Source organism: Narcine bancroftii, chromosome 10 (assembly GCF_036971445.1).
Source record: "Narcine bancroftii isolate sNarBan1 chromosome 10, sNarBan1.hap1, whole genome shotgun sequence".
Taxonomy (NCBI): Eukaryota; Metazoa; Chordata; class Chondrichthyes; order Torpediniformes; family Narcinidae; genus Narcine; species Narcine bancroftii.
Window position 1 is genome coordinate 79,382,052 of NC_091478.1, and position 25,980 is coordinate 79,408,031.

General features: G+C 42.1%; 3 protein-coding genes across 5 annotated transcripts in view; 2 read left to right on the forward strand and 1 right to left on the reverse strand.

The window, feature by feature from the left end:
* Positions 1 to 3,612, reverse strand: part of dus2 (dihydrouridine synthase 2) — an 86,695-nt gene extending 83,083 nt beyond the window's left edge. Inside the window, exon 1 of the mRNA XM_069901543.1 lies at positions 3,590 to 3,612. The gene's annotated coding sequence lies outside the window, so the exon portion shown is untranslated. The remainder of the gene's footprint in view (positions 1 to 3,589) is intronic.
* Positions 51 to 1,831, forward strand: ddx28 (DEAD (Asp-Glu-Ala-Asp) box polypeptide 28). Its single transcript, XM_069901541.1, has one exon. It carries the CDS (start codon positions 112 to 114, stop codon positions 1,738 to 1,740), a length of 1,629 nt encoding a protein of 542 aa, XP_069757642.1. The 5' UTR covers positions 51 to 111; the 3' UTR covers positions 1,741 to 1,831.
* Positions 3,613 to 3,776: 164 nt separating the features above from the next.
* The window catches only part of dpep2 (dipeptidase 2), a 124,478-nt gene continuing 102,274 nt past the window's right edge, over positions 3,777 to 25,980 (forward strand). The window contains exons 1-2 of one of the 3 annotated variants that reach the window (XM_069901546.1): positions 3,777 to 4,996; positions 5,938 to 6,121. The gene's annotated coding sequence lies outside the window, so the exon portion shown is untranslated. The remainder of the gene's footprint in view (positions 4,997 to 5,937; positions 6,122 to 25,980) is intronic. The other 2 variants (XM_069901548.1, XM_069901545.1) reach the window with 2 other exon arrangements.

Consider the following 25,980-nt stretch of genomic DNA (forward strand, 5'->3'; position numbering starts at 1 on the left):
TGGACAGAGAGGCTGCTTCGCATGCGCCAAGGAGCACGTGGACAGAGAGGCTGCTTCGCTTCCGCCTGCCGGACCAATCGCGTCCAGCGCGGACGAGCTGCCCCGCCCGCCATGTTGGCCCTTGGGTCGGCGGTTCTTCCTCAGCCGCGGTGTCCGACTGCGCGGCTCGGGGTGCTGCTGTGGGAGGGCCTGAGGACGCGATGCTCGGCCTCCCGGGCGTCGCCCGCCGACGAGCGGCTACCCGTCATCTGCGCACCTCAGCGGCCGCGGCAGAAGCGCGGGGCGCCGGCACTGAGCCTGGCCAGGCCTGGGCGCCTGCTCATCGTGGGCAAGAGGCCTCATCTGAACCAGCGCGCCGGCCACGTCTTCGGCAAGTTGGACCCGGTGCCGCTGGTCTCCAAGGGCTGGAAGCACCGGAAGGCGGCCGGGGATTACTTCGTCATCAACAACACCCGCAGCCGGCCGCCGGCTCTGCCGGGCGCCGAGGAGCAGAAGCCCGGACGGGAGGCGAGGAGTTTCCGCTCGCTGGGGCTGTGCGATGAGCTGTGCGGCGCCCTGTCCCGGATGGGCATCGTCCGACCCACACGAGTGCAAGAACACACCATGGCGGCCCTGCTGAGGGGGAAGAACGTGTTGAGTGCCGCCGAGACCGGCAGTGGCAAGACCCTGAGCTACCTGCTGCCTCTGATGCACGCCTTGATCTCAGGGAGCCGGGACGCCGGCGGGGACGGGCCGCGTGGCCTGGTGCTGCTGCCTTCCCGGGAGCTGACCGATCAGGTCCGGGAGGTGGCCCGATCGCTGGCCTCCGACCTCCACCTGAACGTGCAGGCGATCGGGGGAGGCCGCGGGTTGGGCAAGGTGAAGCTAGCCGTCTCCAGGGGAAAGATCGACCTCCTGATCTCCACTCCAGGAGTCCTATGCAAGGCATTGAAACGAGACTTTGTCAGCCTGCACGACTTGATCTACCTGGTGTTGGACGAGGCAGACTCCCTGTTTGATGACAGCTTTGTGCCATTGCTGGAAGACATACTCGTCCAGACCCAAATCGTTTCCAATGCCTCAGAAACTCAGGGAGTGGATAAGAAAGCTCAGTTGGTGGTGACAGGGGCCACTTTCCCAGGTGGTGTGGGAGAACTTCTCAGCAAAGTCACTGATTTAGGCAGCATTACCACCATAAAGAGCAAGGGGCTTCATCACCTCATGCCACACGTAAAACAGAAATTTATGAAGGTGAAGCGAGCTGATAAAGTGCCCGATTTCCTGCAAATGTTGAAGGAGCTACTTGTAAAAAGACCTGGCATTGGAATCCTGGTGTTCTGCAACAATGCAGCAACAGTTAATTGGCTTGGGTACGTCTTGGAAGACCATTCTATCAAACACTCCCGGCTGCAGGGGAATATGGAAGCTGAAAAGCGAGCTGGCATCTTTTGCGCTTTCCAGCAGGGTCTGGTTGATGTCCTACTTTGCACAGACATTGCTTCCAGGGGATTGGACACTCAGAGGGTGGAAATTGTAATTAATTATGATTTCCCACTAACCTTATGTGATTATATCCATAGAGCTGGGAGGGTGGGGCGTGTTGGGAGCAAGGTTTTGGGTACTGTTATTAGCTTTGTTGCACACCCATGGGATGTTGAACTGGTACAACAAATTGAAACTTCAGCTCGCCAAAAAGTTATACTCCCTGGTATGGAATCCAAAATCAAGGAATTTGTGAGGAAAAACTTAGCAGAATTATGAAAATTCAGATCTGCAGACTGACAAATTAAAATAATAGCTGTACAGTTTTTGTAAATTCATTCTTAAGTAAACTGCATAAATTATTTATAAACTTGTGATTCTTGGAGCATACAAAGTAGTAACTATGCATGAGAAAGGAGGAATCCATATTGGTCAAGATCTCCTCACATGTAGTGCGAGGAAGTCTTTTGAGTGAGATATTAAATTAGTTTGGAAGAGTGATTTTCCACTTCTCTGTCAGACTTTCTTAACCCCTCCAGTTTTTCCTGATGTTGTTGGATCTTAATAATTTGTTGTCCTATTTTGTGTTGAATACATACCCTCTTTTGAGGGTCTTACTGTGAATTTCAAAGTACAAGGCAAGTGGGTGATGATGGGCAAATGATTCATGAGTGGGCAAATTTCATCTTTGCTGACTTATTCTTTGAGAACAGTTTCTGTACTAAAGTAATTTTTAGGACTAGTTTATCCCATTCTAATAATCAGGGTAACATTTGACAATACAAGTTGACACTTTTTTTGAAACAAGAACTTTCAAAAGTGAGAGTTTTCTGCTCAACTTGTCGCTGCTGGCCAATTTGTCTATCTGAGCTAGTCCCATTTGGCTTGCATCCCTCTAAACCAGGGGTGAACAACCTTTTTTAAAAAAAAAACTTCCTTGCCGTCATAAGTATTTCCTATGCCATAAATGCTCTGATTAGTAAGGGATTGCTTAAGGTGGTATGAGTAGAAAAAAAGTTTGAAAACCACTGTTAATAGTATCTAATTGGTTCATTATGTGCACTGTTTCATAACTCCAAAGGAAATGGCCAATTCATCTCAAGCAAAATATTTCAGTTACAATTGGGTCTAGAGCAGTGGTTTGCAACCTTATTTTGCCCCCTCTCAAACCACCTTAAGAAATCCCTTACCAATCAGAGCACTTATGGCATAGGGAATACTTGAGGTGGTATGGGACTTAAATGTTGTAATCGTGCTTGCCACTACCACTGCTTTGGACAGCTCATTCAATGTGACCACTTTCCTCTGGTCCACTATTAAATATTTCCTTGTGCCCTCTAAATATGTCACCCCACAGCTGCCTCTGCTCCAAAGGCAAAAAATGATCAACACTCCTTAAAGCACAAGCCTTCCTGACCCAGTAACATTCTTGTGAATCTTTTCACCTGTTCCAGCTTGATTATGTCCTTTCAGGAGTGGGAGATGATAACATAGTTTTAAAGATGTGGGAATTTCATTGATGACAGTAAGGATTAGCTGTAATTTTTCCCTTTAAATTTATTTTGAATAACTATTAGTCTTCCAGGGAGGTCTGACATTTTCAGATCATTTTGAAGAAATTAATTGTACATAGGATTCATGACTAATTCTCCCTTTTGGATCTCCTGGTCATATGTGGGAATGCTGCAAGGTGTCACTAGGACATCCAGTAATTTATCATTCAGCACTAATGCATGGGTACTTGTTCCATTTGAGGGTGGTGACTAATGAGTGCATTTCTATTGAAAAAAAAAATCTGACTTCTAAAAGTAAATTCACCTGACTGCAAGAGGTCTTGTGTTACGAAATTTGAAATTCCCATTTATGCAGAAGCTATAGCATTGCAGGCCATTACATCACACAAAGTGAGGCCAAGCACCATAAATGGCCGTGATGCTTTACTACTTGATGACCTGAACACCTTTTATTCTTGCTTTGAGAATTCCTGCAGATGCTTCTGACCCTGTGATATCTGCCAGTGTAGTGTTTTCAAACTGCCTTGTAAAATGGGGTTAACCCCAGCGTTGTCCAAAGTCATCCGGGTCTCTGCCCTACCTCTGAAGTAGTCTGGGAACCCAGTTAAACTTACCCAGGACACGTCGACTGGTGGCTTGAACAGCAATAAAAATATTATTGTGATGTCAGCGCATAAGCGCTGACATCACAGGGAAACCCCGGCTGAAGTGTCTGTAGTGATCAAAGGAGAGAGGACAGGGGTTGCTGCCGCAGGGTGGGGTGGGGGGGGGGGGAAGGAGAGGGGTTGGCTGCCGTGGGGGCAGAGATTGGGGGATGGGGAGACTAGTTTGCGTGACGTGTTGCTTACGGCGTCATTGTGGGGGGCGGGATCCCCTTAAATGTTGGCGATTTAGTGGGGCTATCCCCCTCGGCTTAAAAGGTGCTGGAAGCACCTTTGCCCCACTAATTGCACCTGGGTCCCAGGAGGGCTACCTGAGTGCTGCATCGTAAAAGCACCTACTGAGGCTGATGTCAGGACATCATTCAAGAGGGTGAACCCTTGCAACGGTTCGAAGCCTGATGAGGGTACTGAAAATCTGGGCCAACCAACTAGCCAGTGTTCGTGAACATTTTCTGAGGTTCCCATCTGCTTCAATAGGCATCAATCATCCCGGTGCCCAAGAAGAGTGAGCTGCCTCAACAATTACCAGAGCACTCTCATCTACTGTGATGAGATCCATTGAGAGGTTGGTCATAGCCAGAATTAACACTTATCCTAAGTCAAGACCTGGACCCACTGCAATTTGCTTACCGTCACAATCTCCTCACAGCAGATGTAACATCATGGCTCTCCACTCAGCTCTGGATTATTGGAAGACCACAGTCATTGTGAATTGGAAATGTCTCCTCACTGATAATCAACACAGATGCACCTCAAGGATGTGGGTGTAGCTCAATGCTCTATTCACTCTACACCCTGACAAGCTTGGAACAATTCAAATGCCATCTACAAGTACATCTACACTGTTGTCGACAGAATTACATTTGGCAATGAGGAAGTGTATAGGAGGGTGGTTGAGTGGTGTCACAATAACCTTGCACTCAACATTAGCAAAACCAAGGAGCTGATTGTGGACTTGAGGAAATCAGAAGAACACAAACCAGTCCTCATTGAGGGGTTAGCAGTAGAGAGTTAAGATTTCAAATTCCTGGGACTCAAATCTCGAAAGATCTGTTCTGGGGCTTCCATTTCAATACAATCACAAAGAAGCCTTGCCAGCATGTAAACTTTGTGAGGCGTTTGAGAATATTTGGTATGTTACCAAAGACTCAAATTTCTATAGGTATAGAGAGTGGAGAGTATTCTGTCTGGTTGCATCATTATCTGGTATGAAAGTGACAATGCAAGTTGTTAACTTGGCCAGCGACATCACAGGTCTTCACTCCATCGAGGACATCTACAAGAGGTGGTGCCTTAAGAAAGCAGCCTCTATCCTCAAGGACTGCCCAACCTCTTCACATTGCTACCATCAGGAAAAAGGTTCAAGAGCCCTCAACTTCTTGCCTCCTGCCATCAGATTTCTGAATGGACAAACAACCACAGACAATACCTCACTATCCTAATATCTTGCACTTAATATTTATTTTTGAAATGTAATTTATAACAATATTTGCATTGTGATGTTGCTGCAAAACTAATTTTGTGGCAAGTTTACGACAAATTCTGATTCTATACAACAAAATGTTTTATGCAATCATTCCCACGAGTAGTTTTTTTTCAGTAAAGGTTTTATATGATCATCAGTAACTGGTGACCTCAATTATAAACGGCTTGATACTGTACTAACAATTCACAGTTGGTCAGATTTGAACAACATAAAGACAATCTTGGGAAATTGTTAATTTAGAATGCCACATTAATAACATGAAAGCTTAAAAAGTAAATGCTGAAACATTCAAAAGATTGAATGACTTTAAGGCTTTTAAGAAAAATTCAGTCCCAGGAAACCGTAAAATCACTGCGTGATCGAGTTCAGAAAGTAACACTGATTTAAAAAAAAAATTAAAACAAGAATGTTGAAAAATTTTTAAGAATATTGATGATCATGTTTAAGGTTTATGTTTTACTGCTAAAACAGGCAAAAATATTAATTTACATCATTCACATTTTTCCAGAAGATTATACATAATTTATATTAAATTCCTTTGTTCCATTTCACATTTCATTGTTATTGACAATTAGATTTGTGACCATACATGTAGCTTTCATTTAAAAAAAGAATCTGGACAACTTTACAGATAGGCTGTACTCTTACTCATCAGATGTGGAAGCTGTCTTATCCACACCAGTTCAGTATGTTGAAAAGTAGTAGATTCTTTCTGAAGTTGTGTTTTTATTCAATATTTTTGTACCTGCAAAAATTTAGTGCGGATATTACCATTGTGTTCAAAGACACTCTCTATTTGCTTTTTCATTCCTAGCTTGCAAATTTCTGCCTCTGGATTCTTTTGATGAGCTACTAAGGGAGGTCTCATCAATTTTCCTACATCGCACTGTGAAGGCATCCATTAAATCGTTGGAAGGCTTTAGTCTTAAAGATTGCAAAAATAGGATTGGGCAAATTTTGCAGAGCTAAACTTACACATTTGTGAGCAATGTCTTCAGGTAAATATTTTGAATCTATTTCACATTTTATTATGATGCATTGCCAAGGTTCTGTAATTCACAGGATGTTCTCTGCTGAAGTTTATTTTTTATGGAATGGGATTAAAGCCCTCTCTATTAGCACTGAGGTTTCTGATTTGCCAGTTCACAATCAGGGGTGCAGTGGTAATTTTTTTTAACTGCCAGAACTCATCCAAAATGGCAACAAGGAGTTGCCAGAGCTGCCCCTGAGGTGCCGGAGCAGCACTACACACCTGTTCACAATAGCCTACACAAAAAATGTTTTGGTGCTAATGGGATTTTCATTTTTATTTTTCATGGAATACATTCACTGGTCATTATGAGCCTGTGCCACCTAATTACATCCAATTAACCTGCAACCCCAGGTAACTTTGAACAGTGGGAGGAAATCAAAGCCCACGGAGAAAACCCATGCAAACATGGGGAGAACGTACAACAACAGACAGCACGGATTCGAACCCTGGTCCCAATTGCTGGCGCTACACCAGCTGTGCTGCCCTTGCACTCTTCAAAAATATATTGTGATTGATCTTTTAATTTAGTGTGTACTACTTTTCTGCATTAATTCCTTACTTGTGGAAAGATATTCTGCCTTTGGAGGTGGTGCAGAGGAGGTTCACTAGGTTGATTCCAGAGATTATGGGGTTTTCATTTCTGGAGAGATTCAGTCGTCTGTGACTGTACTTACTGAAATTCAGGAGAGAGGATCTTAAAGAAACAAATAAAATTATGAAAGGGATAGATAAGATATAGGTAGTAAAGTTACTTCCACCGGTAGGTGAGGCTTGAACTTGGTTTCATAACTTCAAGATTTAGGGGAATAGATAGAGGATGGAGATGAGGTGGAGCTGCTTTTCCCAAAAAGAAGTGATGAGGAATTCTCTGTGCACAACTGCCTCATTATATTTTTAAAAGACAGAATTTTGCACAGTAGGGGAATAAAGAGTTATGGAGACAAGGCAGGAAGGCCCAGTTGTGCTTGACAGGTTAAAGGAACTGATTTCCTCAATATCTTAAAACCTATTCATCTATGTCTTGAATATACTCAGTGAATGAACCTCCATAATCTTCCTGGGAAGAGTACGAAAGATTCACAATCCTCTGGGTGAAGAAACTTCTCATCTGCATTTTGAATGGCTGATCCCTTTTGACATTGACCCCAGCTTCTTGACAACCCAGCTTTAGAAGACATATCCAAGCATCCTTAAATTGTTTTTTCCTCATTAAAACTTTGCAGGATGTCTTTCTGCTACTTAATAGCTTCTAGATTGAAGTTAAAAAAAATCACACCATTTTCTATGCAACATATTGATATCAAACATATTGATGCTGCGCACATAGCCAAGGTTGGCCAGTCTAGCTGCTGACCTGTAACAAAGCTAAGGGAGAGAGCAGGCAGAGAAAGCAAGAGAGAAAAGAGAAACAAAGACAGAAAGCAGGAAATATGGCGGCACTTGGTGTAATGCTATTACAGCACTAGCAACGTGTACATTCTGGCGCAGTCTGTAAGGAGTTTGTACATTCTCCACATGTTTGTGTGGGTTTTCCCCAGGTACGATGGTTTCCTCCCACCGTCCAAAAAGTATGAGGTTATAGGTTAAATTGGGTGCAATATGGAAGAATCTCTTACTGTGTTGTGAATAAAATTTAAATTTATAAATACAGGCTAACAGAAATGCAGAACATGAGAACAAAAAAATGTCAATGAAAGATGGGAAGGGAAAGAGATAGAGTAAGAGGGAGAAACTATATGCAAATAATGGAGGTTGAATTTACAGAATGGCCTATTAAAAAAAAAACTCCATAGTGCTATATATATAATATATATATATATATATATAAATTGTAGAACCATAGAACATTACAGGACAGAAACAGTCCTCTTCGGCCCTTCTAGTCTGTGCCAAAAAATTTTTTTGCTTAGTCCCACCGACCTGCACCAAGTCCATAGCCCTCCATTCCTCTCCCATTCACATGCCTGTCCAAATACCTCTAAAATGTTAAAATTGAGCCCGCATTCAACCACATCAGCTGGAAGCTCATTCCACACCCCCCACCTCTCTCTGTGTGAAGAGGTTCGCCCTCATGTGTACCCTAAACCATTCCCCTTTCACTCTTAACCCCTGTCCTCTAGTTTGTATCTCACCTACCCTAAGTCTACATTTACTCTGTCTATCCCTCTCATAACTTTAAATACCTCTATCGAATCTCCCCTCATTCTTCTATGCTCCAGGGAATAAAGTCCTAACCTATTTAACCTTTCCCTGTGATATAATATATTATGCTGACCACTTGCTATTGGTTATGTCTAGATTGGCTCCACCCTACTGGTATTACAGATGGTGCAACTTATCCCACTGGTCAGTAGAGGTGGCTTCTTCTGTTAATAAAAGCCTATAGTATGATACAAGTCTGGTCCTTGCTTATGGCATTATCAATTTTATTAACAAGAAAATTATGGATACTTCTCTGAAACCTGGAAGACTCGAGATAGATTAAGATGCCACCCGAGCCGGAGAAAAGTTCCACCACTGGCTCCAGTGTTTTGAAGCATACGTGCAAAAGAGCAATGTCGTGCAATATGCTGAGAAAATGGACTATTTTGTGGCTCTCCTCAGAGACATCCCCTACTCTGTGGTCAGAGAGGTAGCTGGCTACCAGAACACAGTGAATCTCCTTAGAGCCTATTATGATAGGCCTCAAAACACCCTGTACTCAAGACACCAGCTTCACATTTGGAATCAACAAGCAGGTGAGAGCGTAGATGTTTTCGTGCTCGCCCTGAAAGGGCTATCCAGGGACTGTGCCTGCGCTGCTGTCGCGGCTGAAGCCCATCGTGAGTCCCTGATGTTAGACGCGTTCATAAGTGGTCTGGAATCAGGATATGTTACACAGTGCCTACTGGAGACTCCGGGCTTGACTTTTAATGCGGCTTTGCATCAAGTGAAGATGCTTCTACATGCTCGCAACTGGTGCCCCGCACAGCAAGATACCTGCACCAACTGTGGGAAGAAGGGCCATTGGGCCAGAGCTTGCTGAGCTAGAGAGTCGACATTTGGCACTTGTGGTGAGCAGAAGAAAAAGAAGTGCTCAAGCACTGATTCTAAGCAAGATCGTCATCATAACACCACGATGCTGAGCTGGAGAGTCAATGATTCATCTAGCCCGACTTCGACTTATTCGACTTCTTTTGAATCATCCAGTGGATCAATCAGTGACGAGGCGAGGCCCTACATGCCAATGCCACAAGGAGATCTAATCCTGGCTTCCATGAAAGTTCTTTCTTTGGCTTGGCTTCGCGGACAAAGATTTATGGAGGGGTTTGTCCACGTCTGCTGCAGGCTCATTGGTGACTGACAAGTCCGATGCGGGACAGGCAGACACGGTTGCAAGGGAAAATTGGTGGGTTGGGGTTGGGTGTTGGGTTTTTCCTCCTTTGTCTTTTGTCAGTGAGGTGGGCTCTGCGGTCTTCTTCAAAGGAGGTTGTAGCCCGCCGAACTGTGAGGCGCCAAGATGCACGGTTGGAGGTGATATCAGCCCACTGGCGGTGGTCAATGTGGCAGGCACCAAGAGATTTCTTTAAGCAGTCCTTGTACCTCTTCTTTGGTGCACCTCTGTCTCGGTGGCCAGTGGAGAGCTCGCCATAGAACACGATCTTGGGAAGGCAATGGTCCTCCATTCTGGAGATGTGACCCACCCAGCGCAGTTGGGTCTTCAGCAGCATGGATTCGATGCTTGCGGACTCTGCCAGCTTGAATACTTCGATGTTGGTGATGAAGTCATTCCAATGAATGTTGAGGATGGAGCGGAGACAGCGCTGATGGAAGCGTTCTAGGAGCCGTTGGTGATGCCGGTAGAGGACCCATGATTCAGAACCGAACAGGAGTGTGGGTATGACAACGGCTCTGTATACGCTGATCTTTGTGTGTTTCCATGATTAACCATGAAGGTTAATAAAGATAAATCCTACGATCTGCAGCCGTCCACGATGAAAGTGGAGGTAAATGGGCAACCTATTAACTGTTTATTTGATTCAGGCAGTACAGACAGTTACATTTATCCGTCAACTGCTAGAGCACTAAATCTTGTGTTATACCCGTCTAAGCGGACAATCACAATGGCTTGCTCGGGACTAGAACAAGATACAACATATTGCAAAATTAAGTTAAAAATAATATATTAATATTAATATATTGACCAAGATTTCTGTACTCCCTGGCCTATGTGCTCCAATGCATCTGGGTCTAGACTTCCAATGCCAAATGAAAAGTATATTGGCATTTAATAGCCTTTTGCCATCCATCACCATCTTGCCAAAGATGTCTTGCGTTTTGTCCACACTAAAAATTAAATCCCCTCGACTCTTCACTAATTTGACCTCAAATTGTAAGCCTGTAGCTACAAAAAGTAGGTGCTACAGTAAAGAAGACAGACTCTTTATTAAAGACGAGGTAAAGAACTTGTTAAAGGAAAACGTCATCGAGCCCAACACAAGTTTTTGGCACGCTCAAGTAGTAGTGGTCAGAAATGGCGCGAAACCTAGAATGGTCATGGATTCCAGCCAAACTATAAACAGGTTCACTCAACTAGACGCTTACCCCCTGCCTCACATTTCAGACATGGTTACTCAAATTGCCCAATACGAAATATACTCCACTATTGATCTGAAATCAGTTTACTACCAAGCTCCCATCAATAAGGATGAAAGGCAGTTTACTGCTTTTGAGGCAGATGGCAAACTCTTCCAGTTTAAGAGAATTCCTCTTGGCGTCACTAACAGGGTATCCGTTTTTCAAAGAGAGATGGATAAGTTAGTGGATATCTATAAGTTTCAGGCCACTTTTCCTTATCTGGACAATGTGTGTGTTTATACTAAGGACACCCCGCATCACCCCGCATCACCTCGCATCACTGCGCATTTTAGGACTACCCGAACTGTTTCTACCGAGCAATGAATACGCGGTGATGCAGGGCAATGTGAGGTGATGCGAGGTGATGCAGCGCAATGCAAGGTGACCAGGAAGTCCGATGAGCAATTGAAAACCGCGGGTGAAAAATTGCGACTTCCGGTGAGTCACCCGCGGTGTTTCCACTGCGAGGTCGTCCCTCGCATAACCCCGCATCGACCACCTCAAAAGTAGGACGCCGGAGCACCTCGAATCGCTGCACATCGGCCACAACCGGATGTATTTACAGTGCGGCCAGATTCGAGGTGTCACCACGCATCACCGCGCTTCACCTCGCATTACCTGGCATCACCGCGCTTTTCCCGGCTCAGTAGAAACACCATCTGTGGCAAAGACTTGAATAATCATGATCCGAACTAAGACACTCATCCATTGAAAAGGAAGCACGAGCTATTATAGAAGCTATCCGCTACTGGAGACACTTCTTAGCTGGCAGGAAGTTCATCTTTTAACTGACCAAAAATCTGTTGCCTTCATGTTCAACACTAAATTGAAGAGCAAGATTAAAAATGATAAGATTATGCGATTATGCATCGAACTTTCTACCTATGACTATGACATACTCTATCGTCCAGGAAAATTCAATGATCCTCCTGATGCTCTCTCTCGCGCATCTTGTGCGAGTCTGCAGCTGGACCGATTAAAAGTTCTTCAAGAGGAACTGTGCCACCTGGGGGTCACCAGACTTCATCACTATGTGAAATCTGTCAATTGGCCCTATAGAGGATGTGAGAATCCTAACTGGACAATGCCCTGTTTGTGCTGAATGCGAACCATGTTATTACAAACCCTCACCTTCCTTGTTGATCGAAGCTTCTCGTCCCTTTGAATGCCTCAGTGTAGATTTTAAAGGGCCATTGCTTTCAAATATTAGAAATGTTTACTTTCTTAGTGTTATTGATGAATTCTCCCATTTCCCTTTTGCTATCCTTGATTAAATTTTTAGTATTTTTGGTTATCTGAATTTAATTCATAGCGATGGAGGTTCAGCCTTTATGAGCTCGGAGCTTCAGCAATATCTTCTTGACAGAAGCATTGCCACAAGTCACACTACTGTTGCAGAGTTCTGTGTTGTGTATTGGCCTATGTGTTGTGTGGTTTTATGTTAAAAAAGTGACAGTTTGCCTGAGAGAACCAAGGTGAAGGTGGACTGCTGAGAGCATGGGAGATGGACTGAGCATGTGCAGAAAATGATCTAAAAATTTCTGGACTTGGACGGTAAACCCCCACTGGGTGGTGTTGTGGAATGGAAGGAGGCCCAGAGCACGAGTCGTGGTCTGGAGGCCAATTTAGAATGTTGGGATTTCATAAAGGATGAACATTCCGAAGGAAGCCAGAGGATCCGGACCAAGTCAGTGGTTCCTCTCTCTCCAAGCAACACAAGACAATTTTGAATTTTGTGCTCTCTCTCTCAAAGATCTTTTGGCTTCAGTTTACCAAACAAACTGAATTTTGTTTATGATCTTTGTTTTGGTTGAGATCGAAGTATTGTGAGTCTTGTGTGTTTTGTATCTAAGTTTTTCTATGGGCTGGTTGGAAATATAACTTAGATTTGAATTACATATGTTATATTTAGGCTGGGAAATTTATTAGTGTTATACTGTTATAGAAATTTGCATAGTAACCAGTGGGCATTGCTATAAAAGGGGGACATTTTGAATTACAGTTTGAAGGTGAATTTTTGTTAATAAAGTAATTGTTCATCTTTACCCTTGTGTGATATGCCTTCTTTGTCGTTGCTCGTTTGATCTTATAACAGTACCAGTTACAACACTTGAACGCAGCAATGGTACAATCTGGAAAGCTGTTACCATGGCACTCAAATCTAAGGGTCTCTCCGCCAGTTGCTGGCAAGAAGAGTTACCTGAAGCTTTGAACTCTATCTGTACCTTACTTTGCACGTCAACTAATGAAACGCCTCATCAGTGTTCGTTTTCTTTTCCCAAAAAGTCAAAGACTGGATCGACCTTGCCAGCCTGGCTTTCTAGACCTGGGGAAGTCTTGCTGAGAAAGCATGTTAGACAGAGCAAGGTGGATCCATTAGTCGAGCATGTACAATTGCTTCAGGCTAACCCACAATATGCTCAAATTGCTTTTCCTGATGGGAGATAAGACATTGTTTCCCTCAAAGATCTTGCTTTACCTGGGGTTCTGCCTGTAGCTTCTAACCATTTTCCCACTTCCACTAATCTCCCTTTGCCCTCCTCTGAACAGCATGTCTCTGAAATTCAGTCTGTAGATTTACCCCAAACAACACCTGCTACCAATCACTTCTTATCTGCTGAAAAAGCACCTTCTCATGTTAGCTTTCAGGAGTGCTCTCCAGTTGTTTTGCATCGGTCTCAGAGAGTTTCAAGGCCACCACCCCAACGATTTACTTATATGTTTTAATTGCTGCATTTCTCAGATTTATTTTGACTATTGATTTTCTCTCTTCTTCTGTTGTGCTTTTAACCCTTTTAATTCTAGGGGTTAATTTTTTGGGGGGGGGGTGAATGTAGTTATGTAATGTATTATGCTGACTGCTTGCTATTGGTTATGACTGTAGATTGGCTCCTCCCTACTGGTATAACAGATGGCGCAACTTATCCTATTGGTCAGTGGAGGTGGCTTCTTCTGTTAATAAAAGTATGATACAAGTCTGGTCCTTGCTTATGGCATATCACCCTGTCACTCAGTTCTTGGTCCAGGCAACATTCTAATAAATCTCTGCACTCTTTCTATCTTATTGAAAATTTGGCCTCACCAATGTCTTACACAACTTGAACATCCCAACTCCTGTACTCAATTATTTGATTTATGAAGGCCAATATGCCAAAAACTCTTTACAACCCTATCCACCTGTGATGCCATTTTCAGAGAATTATGTATCTATTCCCAGAGTCCTCTGTCTACTGCATTCCTCAGTGCCCTACCATTTACTGTGCATGAGCTTTCTTGGTTTGTCCTTCCAAAATGCAACACCTCACGCTTGTCTGCATTAGTGCAACTCCAATCTAGCACCAATGATTGGAACTGAAGTTCAAATCCCATACTGTCTGTAAGGAGTTTGTACATTCTCCCAATGTCTGCATTAGTTTTCCCAGGGTGGTGTGGGGTTGGTTTTTTCACACTGTTTAAAATGTACCGGGGCTGTAGGTTAATTGGGTGCCCCGGACTTGTGGGCTGAAATGTTTTATGTCCAAGTTTGAAAAAAAATTAAATTTCATCTGCCATTTTTCAGCCCATTTTTCCGGCTGGTCCAAATCCATCTGCAAGCTTTGAAAGACTTCCTCACAGCACATCCATTCTTAGTGTCATCTGCAAACTTGCTTATCAAATTTACCACATTACCATCCAAATCATTGATATAGATGACAAACAACAATGGTCTCAGCACTGATCACTGAGGCACCCCACTTGCCTGGAGTCACAAGCCTCCAGTCTGAGAAACAATCATCCACCACTACTCTAGCTTTTCGCATTAATCCATTGTCGAATCCAGTTCACTTCTTTCTGACTAACATCCCATGCGGGACTTTGTCAAAGGTCTTACTAAAGTCCATGTAGACAATATCTACAGCCTTTCCTTCATCAACTTTCCTGGTAAACTCCTAGGAAAACTCTATGAGATTGGTTACACACGACCTACCGTGCACAAAGCCATGTTGACTATCCCTAATTAATCCATGACTATCCCAATAATTGTATATCCGATCTCTTTGAATACCTTCCAATAATATAGGTACTACTGATGTCAGACTCAGCGGCCTATAAATTCCAGGGTTACTTTTGGACCCTTAACAATGGAATAATGTGAGCTCCCCTCCAATCCTCTGGCACCACACCTGTGGCTATGAACATTTTAAATATTTCCGCCAGAGCCCCTGCAGTTTCTACACTAGCCTCCATCAAAGTCCGATGGAATACCTTGTCAGGCCCTGGGGATTTAACCACCCTTATATGGTTTAAGACAACTAGCACTTCCTTCTCTTTAATCTGTATAGGTTCCATGACCTCACTCTTGTTTTCCCACGACTCTATGCCCTTTTTCTGAGTTAATACTAATGAAAAAAATACATTTAAGACCACTCCCATCTCTTTTGGCTCCATACAAAGCTGATCACTCTTATCTTCAAGGGGGTTAATTTTATCCCTTACTATCCTTTAGCTCTTCATATACGTGTAGAAACCCTTAGGATTTTCCTTCACATTGTTGGCCAAAGCAACCTCATGCCTTCTTTAGCCTTCCTGATTTATTTCTTGAGGTTTTTCTTGCATTTTTTATACCCTAAAGTACATTATTTGCTACATGTTGCCTATACCTGTTACATGCCTCTCTCTTTGTCCATACCAGATCCCCAATATCCCTCAAAAACCAAGGTTCCCTATGTCTTCTAACCTTGGCTTTGATCCTAACAGGAATCTACAAACTCTGCATTCTTAAAATCTCACTTTTGAAGCTCCTCCACTTAACTCCCACATCCTTGCACAAAAACAACTTATCCCAATCCACGCATTCTCGATCCTTTCTCATTTCCTGAAAATGGCCCTTTCTCCAATTTAGAATCTCAACCCAAGACCCAGGCCTATCCTCTCCATAATTAACATGAAACTAATGACATTATAATTACTGGACTCAAAATGTTCCCTTACACATACTTCTGTCACCTGTCCTGTCTTGTTCCCTAATAGGAGATGCAGTATTGCACTCTCTCTAGTTGGTACCTCTAATATTATTGATTTAGAAAACGTTCCTGAACACATCCAGCCCTTTTACAGTATGGGAGTCCCAGTCAATATGTGTGAAGTTAAAATCTCATTATCACAACCTTTGTGTTTCCTGCAGCTGTCTGCTATCTCTCTACAAATTTGCTCCTCCTATTCTCGGTGATTATTGGGCGATCTATAATACAACCCTTTTCCTGTTCCTCAACTCCACCCATACAGCCTCAGTAGATGAGCCCTCTGGTACAGCTGTGATATTTACCCTGATGAGCAATGCCACTCCTCCCCCTTTTGTCCCACTCTGTTCTATCATGTCTAATGAAACAAAAACCCGGAACATTGAGCTGCCACTCCTGCAACCAAGTTTCAGTAATGGCCACAATGTCTTAATTCCACATGCCAATCCACACTCTTAAGCTCATCTGCCTTTCCTATAATACTCTTTGCATTGAAATTGATGAACCTGATAACATTTCCACCACATTCAACCTTTTGGCTTTTTAAAAAATGTTTTAATTTTTCTTCCACACATAATTAATCATTATACAATAAGTGGTTCTCAACCTTTTTCTTTCCACTCACATACCACTTTAAGTACTCCCTATGCCTTAGGTTCTCTGTGATTAGTAAGGGATTACTCAAGGTGGTATGTGAGTGGAAAGAAAAAGGTTGAAAACCACTGTTTTAACCATACCTCATTGACTCGTTATGTGCACAGTTTCATAACTCCAAAGGAAATGGGTCAATGACCATTTTTCTCAAGCAAAATATTTCAGTAACAATTGGGTTTAGAGCAGTGAGTGATTCTCAGCCTCCCCTTCCCACTCACATACCACCTTAAGCAATCCCTTACTAATCACAGAGCACTGATGGCATATGAATTACTTAAAGTGGTATGTGAGTGGAAAGAAAAAGATTGAGAACCACTGGTTTAATTTGAAGAAATTTTCATTTGTTTCATAATGGTTGTAATCCCTCTTCTTCCCTCCCTCTCTCAACCCCTCACCCACCTCCCCCTCAAAGAATAATTCATATATATATACATATTAAAAAATTATATATAGTGTAAAAAGAAAAAGAAACTGCAGTATTGTGGATTGCCCGGACCATCACTCCCTAACACACTAGAATTCAACAGATTTTATCTAATTATTTTCATTTTAAGGAAGAAGGTTAACACAGCTCTTAAGAGGCCAGAAGAACATTTCTATATATTTATACCCAAAAATCATGTATATACAGGCTCCAAATTTGAAAAAATATAGGACATTTATTTTTCAAATTGTTTGTAATTTTCTCTAAAGGAAGACAGCTTTGAATTTCCTCATTCCATTTTCCGTATCTAAATATGAGTCCGATTTCCAAGTCACTGCATTTCCTAACTACTGACAATGCTATTTTAACAAGTTTCATTTGATATATTGATAATTTTAATTTGGGTCTAGTTCCTTCTATATTTCCCAGTAGAAATACATCTCAGTTTAATGGAAATACTGTACCTGTAACTTGTTCTAAGAAGTTATGTAGATCCACACAAAAATGTTTTACCTTAGAACATGACCAAATTGAATGCAGGAAAGTGCCCATCTCTTCACCTCACCTAAAACATTGATCTGATATATCTGATTTTATTCTATTCAATTTTTGTGGTATTAAATTTAACTGATGTAAAAAAATATACTGAACTAATCTATATCTTACATTAATAGTATTTATCATACTATCTTGACAAAGATCTAACCATCTTTGCTCATCAATTATAATATTCACATTCAGCTCCATTTCTGCCTAGATTTATGCTGTATAATAGTTCCTTTTTGCAATAAAAGATATCACTACAGTTTGCCTCTTTTCCTCCCTTCCCTTCTTAGCCTCAGGACCAGATTCCATGTCAGAGACCTGATCTCCATGGTTTGTCTCTGGTCGGTCATCATTCCCAATAGTATCCAAAATGGTCTACTTGTTATTGATGGGTTGGCCACAGGGGTGCCCTGCACTGCCTGCCTGCCTGTTCCCTTTCCCTCTCCTGACTGTCACCCATCTACCCTCCTCCTGCCTCCTAGGTGTGATAGTATCCCTGTAACTCCTGTCTATCACCTCCTCTGCCTCCTGATTCAGAATTCATCCAACTCCAGTTCTAATTCCTTAACTCAGTTTGTCAGGAGCTGCAGCTGGATGGACTTCTTGCAGATGAGGTTGTCAGGGATACTGCTTGCTTCCCTGAAGACCCACATATTGCAAGAGGAGTATTCCCCTGCCTTGGCTGCCATTCCCACTGTCTATGACTGGATGAAAAAAAATGATACCTAAAAAATCTGCCCTTATGTGTGCCTACCTGCTGAATCCTTTTTGTACCTCAAATAGGGTGGCCCTTTCTGACTTCGTCTGACCATTCTTCGCCTCTTACCTGCTCTCACCGAAGCCTGAGCCAGAGCCTTACCACTCTGACACAGCCCACTCCAACGATGACCACTCCCCCAACTGTTGAACTTGATTGCCCAATCAACTGCTATCTACTGAGTCTCTTTTTTCTACCCTTTTGTCTTCAACTGTTGAACTCAACAAACTTCAACTGATGAACCCAATTGAACAAAGTTGGGATCAGTCTTCCCGATTGCTACTTATATCACCTTCATTAATAAATACACTAGATCTAAACTGTAAAAGTCAAAATGGCAACACCATCCTTCTGAAGTATGTAGAATCACAAGATTTACAGCTTATTCCTACCAATAAATCTTCGCCATGGGTACAGTCCAATTGCCTACATCAGAGACATTAGTTCATTTTTTAATCAGGAGATATTTTAACCAGCAATATAATCATTATTTGTCAATTTGACCCAGTAGGAGGGATGCTCAAGCCATTGTGCTTGGAGTCCATTTGACTTGAAATAAAAATACAGCAGTCCAAAATTATGCCAGCACTTTTCATATATATATATATATATGTATATGGAGGCTATGAGTAAATGCAGTGATGTTGAATGATTGGCCACAGCCATAGAGTCTGAAATATCCTTCTTCTGTCTGTACTGCATTGTTAACGTTCCCTTCCTGATCCTCCTCAGCCCCTGTCCTTTGTAATCCTTCAGACTTTCTTCAGTTATCTGCATCACCCCATTATCTGCCTAATTCCAACGATCATCTCCACAACCCAACACCCCCCATTGTGTCAACCATTTCCTCATCATCTCTCTGATAGCCCCACCCCTTTATTATCTGCCTAACCCATGCAATTCTCCACCATCCCCTACCATACCTACCCTGTGTTACCTTTACTCCAAATCAGTCTGCCTGCCATCCTTCTAGTGAAGGAGATCACAAATGAATTGTCTCCTGGCCCATACACCATGACCTCGGCCTTGTACATGGTAAAATATCAGCAGTGCTTCAACATGAAAATCCAACAGTACCCCAAGGTAAATTTTGCCTCTGGGCTATAATTTGAGTATTCCTGTTCCAAGGTAAAGATGGACGCATTAATGTGGTTAACTAATTCTAATTTAAAAAATTGTTTCAAGCTTTGTCACAGAGTTTCAAATTTTACTGGAGTCTAGAATTAAGTCAATTTACACAGGGCAATTCAGCTTCAAATTCAGATTGATACCAGATTAAATTGTGAGGAAGTGGGTTTTACGCATTAGACACCTACAAAGAACAGCTACAAAATTGTTGTGTGAAATAGTATTCTAACAAATTGTTACAATGATCATGAGAAAGCAGGGAATTCTTATACAAACACTCTAGTCTAGAATTGCTTAATGTCTCCTGTTTCACAGAACTGATAGTCACTCTACATGTGAACTTGGACTCTTGTCTGGTAGCCAACAACTGAAATACATAAACATCAGATGAATGAGATCAACGCTATTTTAATCAATGTGAAGATGGTCCTACATTCACAATATCCTGTATCACTGAAATATAGACATCTGCTGATATTCTCGTCGTCTGCTTCAATTCTTTGGTTTGTATTCAAGATTCAGCAAATTTGAGTGTTTTTCTAACTGGATGTGAGATCTAATAAGTGCACACCCACAAGCTGCGAGTTCATCCAGTGTTCAGAATGACTTCACTCGTTTTTGAAATAGTTGCAGTAAAATTGTCCATACGAATCCTTACAACTTTTTCTTCATTGGAATGTGGGAGAAGAAATTTGCACACAAAGACCTGATGGCAGGCTTTCCGAAAATTCTCTGAAAGGAATGCATAAATTATAGGATTGATGCAGGAGTTCCCATACACCATGCAACATGAGATGATTATGAATGCAAATGATGCATTAGTTAGAGGGAAAACTCCGAACTGCACCCACATAGTTATAATGTGTTGAGGCAGCCAAGATAGAACAAAGGCGGCAACAACTAGCATGACTCTCTGGGCAATCTGTGGAGAGAGTAAAGAAGAAACAATTTATTTTCAAACATTAACAGCAATTATATTGAAATACTTTGATCATAATCATATTATTCAGTTGCAGTTATTAGCAAGCCTTTTTTTTTATTATGGGCCACATGGTTTGCATAGTGGTTAGTGCATTGCTGTTACAGCGCCAGTGATTGGGACTGGGGTTTGAATCCCACTCTGTCTGTAAGGAGTTTGTACCTTCTCCCCATGTCCGTATGGATTTTCTCCAGGAGCTCCTGTTTCCTCCCACTGATCAAAATATACCAGGGTTGTAGGTTTATTGGGTGTAATTGGGCGGCACGAGCATGTGAGCAGAAAGGAACTATTACCATGCTGTATGTCTAAATTATTCCCATAAGCTCAATTGTTTGCATCATTGCTAATGTACATGTCGTGAGACATACTTATTTAGATCCAATTTTAAAGGAATTTTCCAAAAATTTTGGTTTTCTCAATACGTTTTCACTTCAGGAAACAAAATGCTTGCAGATTGCTTTCTGTTCTCTGAGTTTTATGCATATTAGTGACCAAGATCTCTGAAATGCTTCTTGGTGGTATTAACTTTGATACATCTAGCCTGTTTCAAAGAAAAAAAGTAGGAAGGAAAAGAAATAAACTGAATTTAATGTGCAATTGCTGATTTGAAAATGATTTAGCATGAGTGCATCCTTGAACAATTTTCACAGTAATGTGAAAGAATAAGTTTAACAAATATGCTTAACAAAGGGTTAATGAATTGGGTGAGAATATAGTTGCCTTTTATCATAGGTGAGAATGTGACCGCCTTCTAACATGACCATCCCTTTGCTGTTCTTTCTTTCTTTCTTCTTTGGCTTGGCTTCGCGGATGAAGATTTATGGAGGGGTAATGTCCACGTCAGCTGCAGGCTCGTTTGTGGCTGACAAGTCCGATGCGGGACAGGCAGACACGGTTGCAGCGGTTGCAAGGGAAAATTGGTGGGTTGGGGTTGGGTGTGGGGTTTTTCCTCCATTGTCTTTTGAGGTGGACTCTGCGGTCTTCTTCAAAGGAGGTTGCTGCCCGCCGAACTCTGAGGTGCCAAGATGCACGGTTTGAGGCGATATCAGCCCATTGGCGGTGGTCAATGCGGCAGGCACCAAGAGATTTCTTTAGGCGGTACAAGGACTGCCCTTTGCTGTAGTGAGATAGTAACCAAGATCAGCTTGTCTGCAGACACCACAATGGAACATATTGTTGTAAAAACAGGAATTACCAGTTGTGTGAAACTTGCAAGGTCTCACACAGACCCCCGCTTGAAGATGTAAAAAAATAGGATCAATACTTTGTATGCTTTGAGTGGGGATCAGTGTGGAGAATGAGTTACTGAACTCTTTCTTTGTACCCCTCACTCACGCTAGCATTAACAAGGCTGAATAAAGAAACTGTTGTATGCTTAATTGGTTCTGCTGTTTATTTTATGATAGTTGCAGGCTGACTTCACAGTAAGAGGCGACACACCAGCAAATGTAAATTGGCAGCACAGAAAAGGCCTAAACTGATTTTACTGAAAAATATGTGTTGAATGAATAAAAAGAGCTTTCTTTTTCAAATGGACAGACGGGAGTCTGGGGAACGGGGAAGGAGAAGTATGGGGTTGTAGCTTGGTTGGTGGGATGTTCAGTAATTTTATACCCTTTAGTTCCACAGCAGAGTCCATGATAGCCAACTTGGTTGGTGGCATTACTACCAAGATATTTATTTTTACTGCCCTTTACACATTCTTCAGCTCTGGCAAAGATTCTTAGAATTTGGCTCTGCATTGTGCTTTCCTCAACAAGGGACCACATCTCTCTTCTGCTGACAGACTTTAATACCCCTGCTCTTTACTTCTGATGATCAGAGCTACACTATGTGCTGTAAATGGTACAACGACTAATCAAAGGCAGAATGAAAGTATGACAGGAAGTAGCAGAAACAATGACGGATAACCAAAGATCACAATTGTTTACATGTTGCCATTATATCATTTTGATGAAAAATGAGTGACTTTTAAAAAATACCAAGTTGAACATATTCCCCCTCCTCTTTTATAAGGAAGAGCAGTTAAGAATATCATGGGTGCCGATGAAGACCATTCACCCTGCAAATCTGGAGAGATGCTGTTTCTTCAGGTTGTTTATGTACAATCAGGTGATCATAATCCTGAACTTGAAATGTGCACAAGGTACTGAGGAGCCACGACCTTGAACTGTCTCAGTTGATGCAAAAGCAACATCCTGGGACTCTCTACCCAATTGCATTGTGCAAATATTTTCACCAGAAGAACTGCAGTCATCCAAGGTGACTTGGATGAACAGTTAAGGCTGCCCAATAAATTCAACCCTTAGCAACAACTATCATATCTGCACCAGAAACATTAATGTGTCCACACTCACAACAATTTCAGGTTTTCCTGCCTGCACCAGTTTTTCTGCTCATTTCATATGGTTAATTTCCCCTATCTTGGGTTAAATTCAGCTCCATGTGGAAACCCTTGCTGCCAGATGTTCTTGGCTGAACCAGTTTCTGATGTCTGCTCATTTAAAGTACAAGCTGGAGTTCAGTGTCCATGCATTAGACATGATGCTCAACCTGGGCTCAGTGGCCAGCCTCTGGGTGACAGGACAAGGTTAGGAGGAACTTTACACTGAGGAGGGCTGCCTCTCACCGACCTGGTTACTCCAGCCAGCTCATCGACTCCGCAAAGAAGTGCTGGCAAGAGTCTCCAATTATTTTATTTGAATGTATCTAATTATTTGTTAATTTTAAGGTGCTTTACTAATAATTATTTTACTATCAAAAGTTGTAAGAACCGTTATAAAGTCACAACGGTGCGCAACTGTCCAGTTTGACACTGAGGACTATTCATCTTTTGATGCCTTTTCTCAGGTTGACTGTCAGGCACAGGGGGCCCACTCACTCAGCATCCCCCAGTTGGAACAATCAGTTCCAGCCGGAAGCTGTGGCCAGGAGCCTGGACTGTCTTTTGTACCTGTATAATCCAGCCCAATGCAAGACAAATATGCACACACCAATCAGGGCAGAATGTTATCAGAATGAATCAGTATGCTGGACAAATTAGTAACGTTGGACTTGCATGGTGACAGTTGAATTGCCCAAAGGAATTTTATTTTTGGCTTTCCTTGAAAAATGTTTTAAACTTGCTCTTTTCTGAGATGAAAAAAAGAAAAGCAGGCTATCTGATTTAGCAACAGAACACAGGAAAGCAATATAAGCCATCCATGAAGAAAGTTCAACAGTTGAGTATTTATGGTTAGTTGCCAGATGCCCAAACTCACCAGACTTCCAAATAGAGCAATCAGGCAGTCGCATTCCTCATCTGTGTTCATGTATTTTTGTCAACGATCAAATTTGCATTCTTTCGAAATATGCCATTATTTATGCTTTCCACAGCACTTCAGGCAAGCATTCTAAATTCAGACAACTCCCTGTATTGAATTGCCTTTCCCTTTTACTTTGTTAGAAAGTCTCATTAAAAGAAATGGAGGCACTGCCACTGCTGTGGACTGACAGAAAGCGAGGAAACACAGGGTTCTTCCGCACAGTCCAACTACTGATGGCTCTGTACAGGCTTTAACCAGCCTATTAAAGGAACCAATGGTGGTTTATTTTAAAATCCTGTGACTGTGGGATCTTGGCCCAAGATGGCAGTGCTTATGATCGGCAGCAACCACGAGGGGTTGCAGACTCTGGGGGAGCAGAGCACCAGAAACCAGGAAAACCACACCCCGCTCCAGAAGGAGAAGCAGAGGAGATCACAACATCTGACCAGTGAGGGGCTCTGCAGCTGAAGGGCACACAGGAGGTGGGCTGTGGATGACTCAAGGTGAGGAACCCACACAAGCTGAGGGCTGCTGGCAACTATGTTCAAAGAAATTGCACCAAGCTGTGGACTGCTAGAGACTGGCTCGAGGGTTACTAGGTATCAGAATCAGGATGCAAGAGGGTGCCAGAGAATGTTGGGCTCTTCCTGATCATGTCAGATGATTTGATCTGGAACTCAGGTTGCTGATGGCTTGAACTAGAACCTATGTGGCTGCAGAGGTTGAAGAGGCTAGGGAGCTCTGGAGGCAAATCCATAGGCAGTCAGTGACTCTGGGGGATTTTTATTTGCTTCTCTTTCTCTGATAGTAAGAGGTGCCTGGCAAACCAAGTACATTGGAACTCTTAGTGATTTTCAGAAACAGCAAATTCTGGTGGACCACGGGACATTCAGGCAACCAGCACACAGGGCCTTTAAGGAAGACCCAACCACTCAGACACAGAATGGACAGCAGGTTAAACTAAACACTGGGCCCTATCATCTTTCTAGCCAATGTACAATCATTAAAAAAATAAACTGGATAAACTCAGCCAGATTACAGCAACAGAGGGTCGTCAGTGTAAAATTTCTTTTATTATAATAAAGAAAAGTTCTTTTAAAACAACTATACATCATTACCTATAGAATTCATTCACAACCACGTGGAAGCATTAATCTTGACTCCACAAGAGCTGCAGCAAACTAGTCACCATCTTCCTCTATCAGCCAGGAGCATCACTAGCACTCTATCACTATATCCCCTTTCCTTGAAGTGTTTCATCTAACAATATGACACACTAATACAGTATTCATTTCAATTTACAGTTCAACACAAACATAAACACAAACATCAGCAGCACAAACTTTTTAAGTATGCAGTCCCTTTACTTTTAGAGATTCAGTCTGTCGGTGCTTTAATAATGGGTGGATCATCTTAACACAGGTGTTTGTGTCAGCTCTTTTGGTCCACTACTGTCTAGCACTGGTGGTGTTTCTTCTGTTGCTGTGCAGACTGGATCTTGTGTATTTGTCTGTTCTTGCAGTGTCTCTTGCATTTTCAGCAGGCTCTTTTGATTCCTCCTCAGTATTTGACTAATCTCTGTTCTGACTGATGAATGTGCTATGATTAATCTTTAGTTATGATTAAATCTTTTTAGTAAAGTTTTGTAGGATTAGTTTTAGGGGCACAAAGACAATACATTTGCATTTTAAAAACAGAGATTCTTGGAAGGAGGCAGCTGGCCTCATTATCAATTAAGACATTTGTATTTTAAACACAATTACACACAGAAACCATTTTGAAAGTTGTAAAGTCTGATGTTTGCATCTGAAGCAGGGAGATGAAAAGATTTTATGATAGTTCTTGAAATACTGAAAACAATGGACTGTTTACTTGAGAAGCATTTTTCTGGTCAATCCTGGACAACTCGGAAGCAATGTTTTGGAAGAAAGATACATCAAAGATAATTACTTTGATTCTGTACATAAGTAGATAAAGATTAAATTATGCTTTTTTGGCATGAAGATGTTAAAAGGTTTAGAAAAGTTTCAAGGAATAGTAATGATGTCATACCATGTGACATGAAAGATCTGTATGGAATATATGATCAAAATCAGACATTTTTGGATCAGTTGAAGAAGACAGCCATTCTGTAAGGCACAGGATTGAGAAAGCAGCAATATTTCCTTTACAGAAGGAAAGCTGTCTGTGTTCTTAGTTAAAGGAGGAACACCAAAAATGATACTTTAAAAGGAATTGCCATTCCAATTACCTCTAAGAAGAGGGAAGCCTCATGTGCTCATGGAAAAAAAAGGTCACTCTTGATTAGGAAAGAAATCATTGTGGAAAACTGACTCTGGGAGTTTGCAAAACCCTTAATATGAAGAAATATTGATCTGAAAACAACTCTACCAAAGAAAGTTGTGTGTTTTAAA